The sequence below is a fragment of the Henningerozyma blattae genome, chromosome 7 (assembly GCF_000315915.1).
Source record: "Henningerozyma blattae CBS 6284 chromosome 7, complete genome".
In the NCBI taxonomy this organism is placed as follows: Eukaryota; Fungi; Ascomycota; class Saccharomycetes; order Saccharomycetales; family Saccharomycetaceae; genus Henningerozyma; species Henningerozyma blattae.
The window spans coordinates 577,396-590,973 of record NC_020191.1 but is presented as its reverse complement, the minus strand read 5'-3'; the positions used below and the strand labels follow the sequence as shown (position 1 = coordinate 590,973).

General features: G+C 33.8%; 7 protein-coding genes across 7 annotated transcripts; 2 read left to right on the top strand and 5 right to left on the bottom strand.

Moving 5' to 3' along the window:
* Positions 1-110: 110 nt before the first annotated feature.
* RCO1 (Rco1p) lies at positions 111-2,420 on the bottom strand (the record flags this gene model as incomplete). The annotated part of the gene is made up of 1 exon (XM_004181639.1): positions 111-2,420. One exon carries the CDS (start codon positions 2,418-2,420, stop codon positions 111-113), a length of 2,310 nt encoding a protein of 769 aa, XP_004181687.1.
* Positions 2,421-3,512: 1,092 nt separating this feature from the next.
* SDD2 (Sdd2p) lies at positions 3,513-3,926 on the top strand (the record flags this gene model as incomplete). The annotated part of the gene is made up of 1 exon (XM_004181638.1): positions 3,513-3,926. One exon carries the CDS (start codon positions 3,513-3,515, stop codon positions 3,924-3,926), a length of 414 nt encoding a protein of 137 aa, XP_004181686.1.
* Positions 3,927-4,400: 474 nt separating this feature from the next.
* Positions 4,401-5,894, bottom strand: ABF2 (DNA-binding protein ABF2; the record flags this gene model as incomplete). Its single annotated transcript, XM_004181637.1, has 1 exon — positions 4,401-5,894. One exon carries the CDS (start codon positions 5,892-5,894, stop codon positions 4,401-4,403), a length of 1,494 nt encoding a protein of 497 aa, XP_004181685.1.
* Positions 5,895-6,859: 965 nt separating this feature from the next.
* Positions 6,860-8,119, bottom strand: TBLA0G02250 (uncharacterized protein; the record flags this gene model as incomplete). The annotated part of the gene is made up of 1 exon (XM_004181636.1): positions 6,860-8,119. The coding sequence occupies one exon, from the start codon at positions 8,117-8,119 to the stop codon at positions 6,860-6,862; it is 1,260 nt and encodes a 419-aa protein (XP_004181684.1).
* A 705-nt stretch (positions 8,120-8,824) lies between these two features.
* TVP18 (Tvp18p) lies at positions 8,825-9,328 on the top strand (the record flags this gene model as incomplete). The annotated part of the gene is made up of 1 exon (XM_004181635.1): positions 8,825-9,328. One exon carries the CDS (start codon positions 8,825-8,827, stop codon positions 9,326-9,328), a length of 504 nt encoding a protein of 167 aa, XP_004181683.1.
* An 80-nt stretch (positions 9,329-9,408) lies between these two features.
* Positions 9,409-10,059, bottom strand: MOT3 (Mot3p; the record flags this gene model as incomplete). The annotated part of the gene is made up of 1 exon (XM_004181634.1): positions 9,409-10,059. One exon carries the CDS (start codon positions 10,057-10,059, stop codon positions 9,409-9,411), a length of 651 nt encoding a protein of 216 aa, XP_004181682.1.
* Positions 10,060-11,917: 1,858 nt separating this feature from the next.
* NAT4 (N-terminal L-serine N(alpha)-acetyltransferase NatD) lies at positions 11,918-12,754 on the bottom strand (the record flags this gene model as incomplete). Its single annotated transcript, XM_004181633.1, has 1 exon — positions 11,918-12,754. One exon carries the CDS (start codon positions 12,752-12,754, stop codon positions 11,918-11,920), a length of 837 nt encoding a protein of 278 aa, XP_004181681.1.
* Between the last annotated feature and the right edge of the window lie 824 nt (positions 12,755-13,578).

Here is a 13,578-nt window from a genome sequence, read left to right as displayed (position 1 = left end):
ATGCATAAATGGCTATCCAAATAATAATGGAAGAAATAAATAAATGGATGAGACCTTTTGAACATATTGAAGAGAATAATGCAAAATGTAATATGAAGGGGAGGAGGTATTTACTTTGATAAATTAAAAAATTGTAGAATTTCCTCTTTTGGTTTAGATTCTAAAATTTTTTTCAAATACTTTAATTGCTGTAATTCTTTATCAGGTACTATTTCATCATCTAAAATACTTTCTGATGCTAAACATAACTCTTTAAAATCCCAATGTTTTTTTAATTGTGGTGTATTTGATACTGTGAAATATAAGAATGAATTCAAATCAGTAACTGTCTTTTCGTCACTATGAGTCCTTAACTCTCCATCAAGCAGTTTATCTATCATATTTTCTTGAATCTTTAAATTATTCTTATTTTGAACATTCTTTGCTTTATAAATTTTATTGAAAAAGTCTAATTTTACAGAATTTTCATGAAGGAGTGGAATTGGGTTCATATTTCCAGAATTTTGAATGTCAGCCATTGGTGCTGATATTTCATCCATGATTATCTCTATGTCTCCATCATTCTTATAACCACAAGTTTGAAATGATTCTGTAGTCTTTTGATTTTTTGCTAAACGTCTTTTATGTTTCCTTTTACTTGAGTCATTAAATGCATGTAATGGGCATCTCCATTTGGACCCCAAATTTTTTAATGAAGCTCTAGGAATATCAGGAATACAATCTAAATGCCAGGGAGTTTCACAATAGTCACATTTTATAATTAGCCTAGAAGATTTTTCATAATCATCCCATGTACCCATTCTTGTGGTTCTACATTTATAGCATATTAAAAATTGACCAGTTTCTCCATTAATATGAGAATCTGGTGAATATGTATCAAGTTTTGTAATACTTTGTCCATAAGGTGAACCAAACAATTGTCTTTCAGTGGGCATATCTTTTCTTCTATGATCTATATATTGACCTCTATTACCCGTTCGTACACCTTTAAAGGTATCTTTAATAGAGGCTGGCAATTCGAATTGTTTTGTATTCATAGATTTTAAATTAAAGAGTAATTTACCAAAAGCTTTATATTGATTTGGTATTTGTTTTAGATAATTATTTTCAGCTTTTCTTGCTTGAATTTTATTTGGATATATTTGTTTAAATTGACAATTTGGACATGACCAATTCCCCTCTGGTAAATTATCAGGATCTAATGGAGGATCGAGACATAAAAAATGGAAGGATTTAGGGCATGTATCACAACAAACGAATGATCCTGTTTGACCACAACTTGAACAAAAATCTTCATTTTCTATTTCTGGTTCTGAATTATTATTATTATCGTCTTCAGAATCAATATGATTCAAAGTATTTTTACCAAACAATTTACTATTTTGTTCTTTAGCTATAAGTTCTTTATTTTTAGTCTTTGTATGTGGGTGAGATAAGGATTTAGAATTTGAAGGTAATATACTGTTATTTTTCAAATTAATTCTAATAATTGTGGTATTTTTTTTAACATTAGATAATCGTTCATTATTATGTATATCAATTGGATGTAAATCCTGCCTTATACTGCTTTCCTTTGTTAGATCATCAGAAGCATTTGTTTTCAAGTTTGTTTTATATAATTTTAATTCTAAAGTATTATTTGAATCTGGTAAAACTATTTTTTTATTATTCCATAATGATTCTCTTTTTATCTTTTCAGGTGGCCCCCTAGATAAGGCAATGCCAGTTACTGCATTTTTCACATCGCCTGTAACATTTATATCATTAATTTTAATAATACGACCCTTTGAATTACGTTCAATTAATTGAATATTATTATCAGTTAATTTCTCATCTGTATTAATATGGTCTTCTTGTTTAGGAGTCTTCTTAAGTAATTTTTCATCATCTATTGGTGATTTAAATATTCTTCTTTTTTTCAAATTATAATCTACATTTTGTGAAGATGCTCGTTTAGGTCTTCTTTCTCTATCAGATTCGGATAGATTGGTTGATGAACCATTATTTGTTATATTTATAGTCGTAGAGGAATTAGTAGCAGAAGAAGAAGAAGATGATGATGATGAAGGTTTAGGGCTAGAATTTGAATTTCGATCAGAATTTGTTTTTGATGATGATTTTTGCTTTTTTTGAGAATCAGTTTGATTTTTTTGAACTTGATTTGAATTTGTATCATTTGATATTAAATTTGTAACATTTGATATTGAATCAGAATCAGTTGATCTCGTATTTTTCCTTGTTCTTGATCGGATTCTAGTTGCTGGTGTATCTTCTATCATAGCAACTGTTTTACTTGTATTAATACTTTCTTGCATTGAATTTAGTTCAATGGAATTATATGAAGTGGAGGAGGAGGAGGAAGAAGGTGTAGAGGGTGTAATTTTCTTTGTAGTTAAATTTAATTTTTTACTTTTCACCATGAAATTATAAAATGGAATAAAATGAAATATGAAAAGATTAGTCTCGTTTCTTTGTAAATGAATATGCTAGTAGTAAGGATGACCGGCGTTGTTTGGTTGTTGAAGTATATATATATATATATATATATATATATATATTGAACCTGTATTTTTGAGCTTGTATTTTTGAGTCTGTTATTTTTTATGAACCTGATATTTCGAGCTGGTCTTTTTTTATTATTATTATCTTTTAAATGTTAGTATTTTCTAATTTGTCGTCATAGATTATTGAGAGATATTATTCTTTCTAAAATATTATTATTTTTATTTTATTATATTCAAATTATTAAAATAATTTAATATTTTTATATTCGTTTTCTCGTTAGTTTTAGAGAGATATTGTTATTTGTTAAGTTTATACTAAAATAGAGATGATGTTTTTTTTGTTTTTTTAGTTTTTCAACAAACGCGGATAGTAATAAATATTGAACGGACTATTAAACTATATAGTATTATATTCATTTTCAAATCATTTAAATTTTTTTCTTATAATCTCGCTCTTTTTTTAAAGGATTTTAAAGATTTTAAATGTTCATCTTTAAAAGTTGAGCTTTAAATTTTGAGGTTTAATTATATTACAAGTAAAAAAAAAAAAATTAGAGTTTAAAAAAACTATTTGAAACCGCAAGGTTAAAAGATAAAGTGGAGAGATAAAGTGAGGAGTTAAAGAATCAATTTTTTGCAAATAAAAGCACCAAGAATCTTGAATACTTGGACGATTGAATCGTTGAGTAACATTCTGATATATATGAACGTGAATACGTTTGTTAATTCCACTGGGTAAGTAAATTTTTTTATGTAAAAAAAAAAAAAAAAAAAAACGAAAAAAACTTGTATTGGCAAACCCCCTTGGTAATATCGTTTCCCCATGTAGAAACGAATTGCCGCCCGTAAAAGTCTTATTATTTTCTAGAAACAATGGCAGTTTACCCGGCATTTGTGTCGGTCGTACAGTGTGATTTATGTGTTTAGTATAAATTTGAAATTTAAATAAAAACAATAATAGTACACGAATCAAGTATGCTAAATGCTAAGTAAAGCAAAGATAATATAATGGATCCTGAATTACAAGCGTTAAGAGAAGCTAGATTAGCTGAATTGAAGAATAAGAGTAATGGCGGTGGGAATAGAAGTAGTGCAAATGATACTGTGTCCAGTATAGGATCTAGTATTGTTGGCTATTTAGAACCTGAAGCATTAGAAAGATTGAAAAGAGTATCATTAGTGAAACCTGAAAGAGCACAATCTGTGGAAAATTATTTGAAACAGATCATTAGTGGTAGAGCTATTCGTTCTAAGATTAGTGAGGATGAAATTGTTCAAATATTGAATGGTATTGCTAGAGAAGAAAATAAAAAAAATGAAACCAAGATTATTTTTAATAGGAAGAATGATATTTTCAATGAAGTGAGTAATTTAAAGGAAAATTCTAATGATGATGATGAAGATGATGATTTTTTTGATTAACGTTTAGTTATTTTGCATTTATTTGTGTTTTGTTTTTTGTTTTTTGTAATTGTGTGTTTGTATAGATGAGAATTATAGTATTAGAGTAGTAGTAGTAGTAAATAATATAAACAATAAAGATACATAACAGTAAATAGAAATACTGAGAATAATTTAAGGAAAAAAGCAAATTATAAAAAATTAAAAAAGAGAAATAAAGAGGGGGAAAAAAAAAAGATTAAAAATTAATTAAAGTCTTACCGAAATGGAAATGAAGTGTGAGAAGGGGGGCAATGGGGAATGTGATGAGGAATTTGATGAGGTGTGATATTAAAAAATAAAATAGATTGATTGGAGGGGGGAAAAAAATAAAGTAAAGTAAAGTAAAGTAAAGTAAAGTAAAGTAAATTAAATTAAAAAATAAAAAGAAAATAAAAAGAAAATACATTAATAGATTAGGGGGCAGGGGCGGGTAAAAAACAAAAAGAGAGTAGATTATTTTTTCATTTCTAAATCATTACCATCTTCTGGATAATAACTTTCCCATTCCTTTAATCTCTTACGGTATTCTTCAGTGTATTCAGCTTTTTTGGAAGGATCCAATTGACGCCATCTTTCACCAATCAATTTAGTGATTTCAATCAAGTTCTTGTCAGGGTTTTCTTTAACGACGATGGGTCTGATTTCTTGAGTGAATTGGATGAATGGACCAGAAGGTCTCTTTGGAGGTAAAGTTTTTTCGTATTCGGATCTCAAGACTCTGTATTTTTCCCAGTTTGTTCTAAATTCGTCGTAGAATGGTTTTTTTTCATCATCAGTTAATTCTTTCCATCTAGCAGAAGCTAATTTGGATAATTCAGGAACTTTTGCTTGTGGGTATTTTTCTAATAAATCACTTCTAATAGACATTGAGAAAAGGAAGTAAGCAGAAGAAGGTCTCTTTGGACCTTGTTTTTTCAATTGTTTTCTTTTTTCAATTCTACTCTGGGTAGTGGACATCTTCTTAGGTGGGTTTGGAGAAGAATGGGAGTTTTGCAAATGGATTGGGCTGGTGGCTTGGATGTTTACTGGATGGGTGGCTTCCATTAGAGTTGGAGAAACATTCATGTTTGCATGGAAATATCTTTGGCCTGGGGGGTTTAAGAAAGAAGAAGTGGAGTTGGAGGTGGAGGCATTTGTGTTTGAAGAAAGAGAAGAGGCGGCAGCAGAAGAGACAGTAGTAGCAGCAGGGTTCAAATGGGTAGCATTTGTTAATGCCGACCCAATGGCACTGGAGACTTGTTTTTGACTTAGATGGGAAAGGAATGAATTGTACATCATTTCTGAAAGTTGTTGCTGGTTGATTGGTTGAGTAGCAGGGTTTGAGTTTTGTATATAATTATAATCTTGAGAGATTGAGTTAGTATGGTTTGAATTGGAGGTAGGGTTAGTATTGTTATTGGAATTGTTATTTATGTTTTGGCCCAGTAGACTTATGTTTTGAGAAGGCAGGGATTGTGCAGTGGCTTGTGAGTTGTTGTTTTGCGAGGAGTTGTTTTGATGGGACAAGTACTGTTGTTGTAGATGTAGTTGGTGTAGTTGTTGAGGTTGTTGTTGTTGTTGTTGTTGAGTGGATTGTGATTGTAGCACCTGTTGTAATGACGGTTGGGCGTTTGTTTGAGGCGAAGATTGCTGGAAATAAATGTTTTGTTGTTGCTGAGGAGGCTGTTGGTATTGGGACACAAAAGGTTGGGTTTGGAAATGAGAGAAGGTTTGTTGTGGGGGGATCTGTTGCTGTTGAGGAGGTTGAGGCGGTTGAGAGAATTCTCTGAATTGATTGTCTTGGTGATCAATCTGCTGATACTGTAGGGTTTGGTCGGCAGGGTTATTTAGGAGGTTGATTGTGTTTGAGTCTTCATTTTTGGGGGAGTTGTTGTTGTTGTTGTTGTTGTTGTTGTTGTTGTTGTTGGTATTGCCGTTAACGTTTGGTACTTGGATAGTGGGTAACATTTTTATGAAATACAAAAAGATTAAGAAAAAGGCAGGATTAAAGGCAAAGAAAATGATAAAATTAAAATGACAGGAAGCGTATGAAAATGAAAGCAAAAAAGTGCAAAAGCAAAAAAGTGCAAAAGTTAATTATTAATTAAGGGAGGGGAGGGGGGGGACAGCCTGGATAGGAAAGTGAAAAGCAAAGGCAAGAGCAAAAGCAGAGGCAAAGGTAAAGGTAAAGTTAAAGGCAAAAAAGGTTTAAAGATCAAAGGACTTAATGAGATCGAATACTAAAGTGGTAGTGTCAATAGATACTCGAGGGGGGTATAGAGAATGGTAGCTTCTATTAGCGGTAATGATACTCAAATTAGTAAGACTGAATATATTTTGGCAAATCAGTTTGAAAAATTGATAGTCGAAAAAAAACACGAAGTACGAAGTACGAAGCGAAGCGTGAAGCACGGAAGGGCGAAGCACGGAGCGATATTTGTAGAAGAAAAAAAATAAAATGCGCGGCGAAAAAGAAACGAAAAAAAAAAAAGAAAAAATACGGGAAAATTTTTTTTTCTTTTTTCTAATGCGTGTGGAATTTTTTTTGTTTGAAAAATTACAAGCTAAAAAAAAAGAGTGAGAAGCTACAGGGCTTATGTGCTTCAGATTATGCTTAAATTGTAGTTTAGCAGGTCAAGTTTGTATTTTGTGACGATAAAAACTTGTAGAATGTGAGCTATGGAGAGCGTGAGTCTTGATAACTGTGGGAGTCGGAGTCGGAGTCGCAGTGGGAGTCGCAGTGGTAAACGTTGTCTTGGCAGCCAGGATAGGTACAGCAGAATGTATAGTTGTATTATTCTGGTATGAGGTGTAATACAATCGATATAGTGTGGTCTGGTGCAGGCTAGTGTAGCGATACTTGTAATGTTGTGTATACTCTATTGGTAATAGAAATAGTTCTGGTAATAGTTCTAGTAACAGTAATAGTAATGTTAGTAGTAGCAGTAGTAATGACAACAAATAAAGCAGCAGGAATCGTCAAATGGTAACAAAGGTGAAGAAATTCTTGTAATAAAAAAGATAGTAGTGTTTGTTAGAAGAAATGATTCCACAGTTTTTGTTTGTTGATGTAGAGAAAATGGGCTAGGCAACAGTAGAAAAAACACAGAACTAGTGATGAAAACGATAGAGAAGACGAGAGAGGAGACGAGAGGAGACGAGAGGAGACGAGAGGAGACAATAGCGGAAACAAATATTGATAGTGTCAATAAAATGCCATGTATATCAACAGTTGTAGGTAGAAGGAGTAGTAGCGAAGGAGTCGTAGCGAAGGAGTCGTAGCGAAGGAGTAGTAGCGAAGGAGGTTTTGCAACAGGTAGAGGTGGTAGCAGTGCAACGAAGTGGTAAGAGGTAGAAAGCACAAGGCAGAAAGCACAAGGCAGAGCAGCAGCAGCATAAACAAATGCAAGTGAGAATGGAAGTAAGGAAACAACGCTACGCTGAAGCAGACACAAAGCCAGTGCCAATGCAACGCTGCAACGCTGCAACGCAACAACGCAACCACACAACCACACAACCACACAAAAGAAACAGGGCTGCATCAAAGAGACACCACACGCCACGACAAACAAACAGCCTCTTGCTCTGTCTGTGTTTCTCTGTGTTTCTCCGTGTTTCTGCCCGTCCCGTGTCTCTGTTTCTCCCTGTTGCTCTTCTGCCTGCTCGGCACAGCCCCGGTGAAATTTTTCACTTCGGTTTCCATTTTCAATCCCACTGCTCATTTCACTTGCTGTCTCGTCGGGAACGACCGCGCCCAAACAGGCAGTGCCAGAACAATTTCCCAGAACATCGCCGCACGCCCGGGACTCGGCTGGTACACACGGGCCGCACGGGCCGTGCATTTCCGTGTTTTCCGTGTTTTCCGCGAGTTTGCGTGCCTGCATTGCCGGCGTGCCTGTCTGCCGGTTTTTTTCAGGAACCCGGAGTGTTGAGCGGCTGGCCAGGGGCCCTGCGCGGTTTCTGAGCAGCCCATCGGCCCGTTGTGGTCCGCGACGGTCTGGTGATATCCGAGGGCGGAACTGGCAGTGGGAAAACGGAACTCCGGTTTTCTCCGGAACAAGGAGAAGCAGGGAGAGGCGGAAAAAGAAACGGCTGCGTCGGGCGTATCGGCCTCTGCAATGGTCTGGATGGCTATAACAATGCAATGGCAGGCGAGTCTGGAATCGCTGCCAGCAGCCATTGTAGATTTGCATAGGGATAGGGGAGAGTCATGGAGAGTCATTGCAGTGGGACAGCAATGTGATGTATGCTATCACATACCATCACATTATGTGCATCAACAGATCGGCAGCCAGACAATGCCAGTGGCGTGCAGTGGCGTGCAGTGGCGTGCAGTGGCGTGCAGTGGCGTGCAATCAATAAAACAATCGCAATAACAATAATAATAGTCTGAAATCAAATACAATCATACATACTTTCAATATCACAGTAACAATAGCACAGCTTTCTTGTTCTTGGGTACTCGAGTAGCAAACAAGGGATCTTCCTTTTCAAATAAACCCGCCATGTTTTTTTCTATCTCCTCGATGATACGCTAACGCTTAAATATTATTTTTTCTCGCGCGAGCCTTCACGTGCACGGCTCTCGCTCTTTTTTGTGATAGAGAGGACAAAGGACAGGGCCAAAGGCCAAAGGCCAAAGGCCAAAGAAATCTCCTTTTCGTTTCGCGTAGGCCCCCGTTTCGGTCAATCTAAAATACTCAAAAATGTAATCTTGTTTTTCATAGGGAAACGTTATTAAAATAAACATAAAAATAAAAAAAAGAATCGTTAGCCTATCTTATTGCCATCGCTACCTTCGATATTAAATACTCGATACATCTTATTGTTTACTCCTACTATTTTTTTCTTTGCAAAATCTTATTTCCATTTTCATCCCACACACTCTCCGCGTACAAATGGGTGTGGCACTACAAGAATTCCTTAATATCAACGGCATTGTCCGTGGTTTGAAAAGTTTCAACTTCAGTCTCTACGGCCAATGGTTCGGCTACATCAACATCCTTCTGTGTGTGGCCCTGGGGATCGCAAACCTGTTCCATGTCAACCCGGTCATCGCATTCGGGATCGTCTCCATAATACAAAGTTTCATCATTCTCTTTGTAGAAGTCCCCTTTCTGTTGAAAATATGTCCTCTGAGTGATAATTTCATCGCCTTCATCAAACATTTCCAAACAAATGGCTTCAGATGCATCTTCTACATAGCAATGGCCACCGTCCAATGGTGTTCCATCATTTTGAAAGCCACCAGTTTGATTGTCGTCGCCATCGGCCTCACAATCTCTGCTATCAGTTACGCAGTGGCGTATTTCAAAAACCAAGAATTCCAAAACGTTTCCATCATTAAAAACCCCACAGATGACGATTTCCCCCGAGAAGCAGTGGTAAGAGAAATGTTATAGCACTGGCATGCTTACACGCGAACGCACCGGCGCACGCAATGCACCTACGTACTTACATAATATATATATGCTTACATATATCATTCTTCAAGCAACTCATTCAACACTTTCTTCACCTCATCTTTATCCAATAACCCTTCATATAGCATCGTCCGAATATTATCCCGATTCATCATCTCTTCCCCATCGTCCCCTTCCAAATAACAGGTCATTTTCAATTTCTTCAACACTTCATCCGTATGTTTCAATTTCATATGTTGCAACAAATTGTCTTTCCTCTTATGTCGACTGATACACCACGGACAACTATACTGTCTCTCCTCCGAATGTGATAACATATGTCTCTTTAACCACGATTTTCTCTTGAATCGTTTCTCACATTGCGGGCATTTGTGATATGCCATCTCATTCATACTAGAATTATACAATAATACTTGTAATTCTTGTTCTGTAGGTCGCACGTTGTAATATATATTATATATTTGATTCTTCGGAGGTTCCCTATTGCCATTGTTACCCTCCACCCTCTGCACATTCCCATTCCCCACACCTTGGCAATCCTTATTATTTGGAATTAAATAGTTACTGGAGTACGGCAACGGACCTTCGTTCTGCATATGATATTGCCATGGTGATGTTCTTGACGTCTCCCCAACTCGAGGGAACTGATTTCTATTACTCCGAAACTCATTCGAATTCGCATTACCCTCGTTATTCGACTTGTTATTCATCTTGGCCTTGCTCAGTATTGTTTAAAAGACTCATACACACACATACAAGCACACACACATACAAGCACACACACATACAAGCACACACACATACAAGCACACACACACATATATATATATATTCCATTCCCTCATCTTTGTCTCACTCCCATGTGTCTATATAAATATTAACCGTCACAAGCATCCCCCTCCCCCCCCCCATCACCTGTCAATCGTACGAAAGCGTGATAAAATTTTTTTTCGTTTCCACTCTCTTTACTGAATGTATCAAAATCTTTTAAAACTTGGTTTAGAACGTCTAGTACACTTTGCCCAGACATTAATTAAAACCCAATTGTATTCTTCTTCTTCTTCTCCTTCTTCTTCTTTTTTTTTTTAACATTCTCTCTTGTTCATTCTTGCTTATTCAAGCTCTCAGGTTCAATGGTAATCGAAATTATTCCCAAGATTACTCAATTAGGGTCGAAACAAGACCAAAAAATCCATACTCTCATTCGTCATGATACAATGAAACAAACTTTAATTGTAACTTTAATCATACCATTAGAAATGCCTGCAAAACTTATCTTCGCTACACTCCATTTCGTCTCATTCCATTTCACCTCACTTCACTTGTTTTTTCATTCAAATTGCTTGGTAAGATTGAAACACATTTTGACAAACAAAGTATCTTGAACTAATTGAATTCGGAAATTCAATCTCCATTCGGGTATTATCTAAATCATTACATATACATATTTACTTATACATATTTACATATTCATCAGTAACCCTAGATACGATATGTAATACACAATTCTCAACTGGAACAGGCTAATTGGTTACAACTACATTAACCAAAAATAGAAAACCATGCGATTATTATACAAACGTTTGTTCCAGCTATTTTTCAAATCTCATTCACTCTCCTCATGCTCTCCTCTCAAACTGTACAAACACATCAAATAATTTATTAAAGTTTAGATACTCACTATTTCCACCATTTAAATCATTTCAATTCAATTCAGCAATGTCCCCATTTTCTCTTAGGGACTATTCTACTGACACTACATATCTGCCTAGGAAATTTTCACCTAAAATGGTTAAAAACATTTTTTTTCCAGAAATTAAAATTGTCAAGTTCCGATGCCGAATGCAAAGAAAAAAATTAAGAAAAAAAAGAGATCTTTTCCAATCTGTCCAAATTTCTACTTGTGGAAAACATCATACCCATATAGGGAAACATTTTCCTATTTCTCCTCCTTATAACATACAACCCATAATGGAGTGTGAATAGGTAATCCTCTTTCATGTTACGTAAACCTTAACCATTCTCTGCTGAGTTTAGCGCATAATACAGAGTAAGCAAGATTACATATTTTGAGATTTTGTCTTTGTTTTTGTTTTTGAAACAGCTGTTACTAAAGAAAAATTTACTTAACATCTTAATGAGAAAACTGGTCAGGTTATACACTGGCTGGTTCTCTTTCTATAATCGGTTATTTCTTATGACATCCAGAATTTAAATTCAAAAAGTATTTATAGTCTATAAACAAATCTGAAAACTAAACGTATCAAAAGTATCTGTACGGATTATAACTGTTGGTATATAGGTTTAGGTTCATACATCAAGAGAATGATCCGGTTTTACGGTACAAAATACTTAACTCAAAAAAAAAACTTTATCTTAGGGAAAGTTTAATAAGTCTCAACTATTGAAAAAAAAATATTTGAAAAAAAAATATTTGAAAAAAAAAAAAAAAGAAAAAAAGAAGAAAAAGAAGAAGAAAAAAATACATCGTTTAATATTCATAAATATCATAAACAGCCGAGCTTTTGCAATTGGCCTTTATTTTTGGCTTTTTTTTTGGCTTTTTTTTCACACTGGAAATACGAGAATGTAATATTCTGGTTTTCTAATGGATTTTCGATACAATTGCTTTTTCTTGTCATTTAAGCTTGGCAACTTATTATCTTCACAATGCTCTCCCAATTTCTCATCAAAACTCCGAGTAATTCGTTTCATTACATTTATAATTTCATCCCTTGGTGATCCAAAAGTATATTGCATTTGAATCTTGTTAAAATAGAAATTTTGAGCATCATTATTTTCACTGAATACAGTCAATTCTAATCCAATAAAATTATTATCTTGTCTTTCAATTTTCAAAGGTTTAATCAACTTTTCAATTAAATAATCTTTAATTAATCTTTCTCCTATCCCTTGTCTTTGATATTCTTTAGTAATATGAATTTCGTATAAATATAAAACCTCACCTTGGTCATTATTCTCAAGTATATACGTTTCTTCACACGATAAGATTGATAAAAATAAAGCTACAGAATTTTGTTTGCAATCCCAATACGTTATATATATCATATTACTTGTAAACATCTCCTCTCTCTTATTAATACTCCAATCGAGATCATTTTCATAAATTTTTTTAGATTTTTTCTTATACAATTTACCAAGATTCTCATCTATTAATTGAAATATTTGAGTCTTAATAATATTTTCAACTGTAGGATTTTTCCGGTCTTTAAAATACCAATATATTTCATCATCATTACTATTATTGTTTTGGTCGGATAATAAACTATTATTTTCTGAATCACCTATAATGTATATCTTACGTTCAAGTGTAATACCTTGTTTTGTACTTATACTCTTGGGGAATGCATTGTCAACTAATTGAACCAATCTTCTAACATCCATAATGGTACTAGTGAGACTTCTTTTTTCCTAGTGGTAGTTCCCTATCTAGAGGTACTTCCTATTTTGGTGCTAATTCCTTTACTTGATATTGAATAACTTTCTTGCTGTCGCCAAAGAATTGGAATAATTTTTATTTCTTGGAAACTTCGTTTCTTTTTTCTTTATAAATCTGTTAAAAGCATTTCCTGATTATAACCTAATTATTCGTCATTAAAAACGACAATACGCCCGATCAGAAAATTTCATGTATTTGAAGCTCTCAATAAAAGACTAATTAAATAACGTTTCTAACTGAATATAATAAAGTAATGTGACTGCCAAATATTATGTGTCTAATTACAATGAATTGTCCTAATGTTTCTATAAACAGATTTAGGTGACTCTAGAAAAATGCTCCATATTTATAAATAGATTAACCAAAGAAGTATGTTAAAAAGCACGTGTTGAGTAATGTCTTCGATCGAATTGTGCTATTATTCCTTAATACATATTCCTAGATAACGCCATAGCAATATTTATTATCATTTTTTTAGTACAGTTTGTAAATTTTTTTCTTTTTTGCTTGCGAAAAATTTATTTATATTTTGTTAAAGATTTTAGATAATTAAGTTGATTTGAAAATTAAAAAAACTATCAAGAAATGTTACTAATTAATAAACAACTTAAAAAAAAAATAAAATTTATTGTATAATACCTTCGTATATTAATTAATTCCCTTACTTAACTTCCCCACTTTTAAACTAAATTTTTACGTTAGTTTTCCTAACTACACCATAATAAATTTAGTCTGACAGAATAGGTCGATTATTAAGTAAACTAATTTG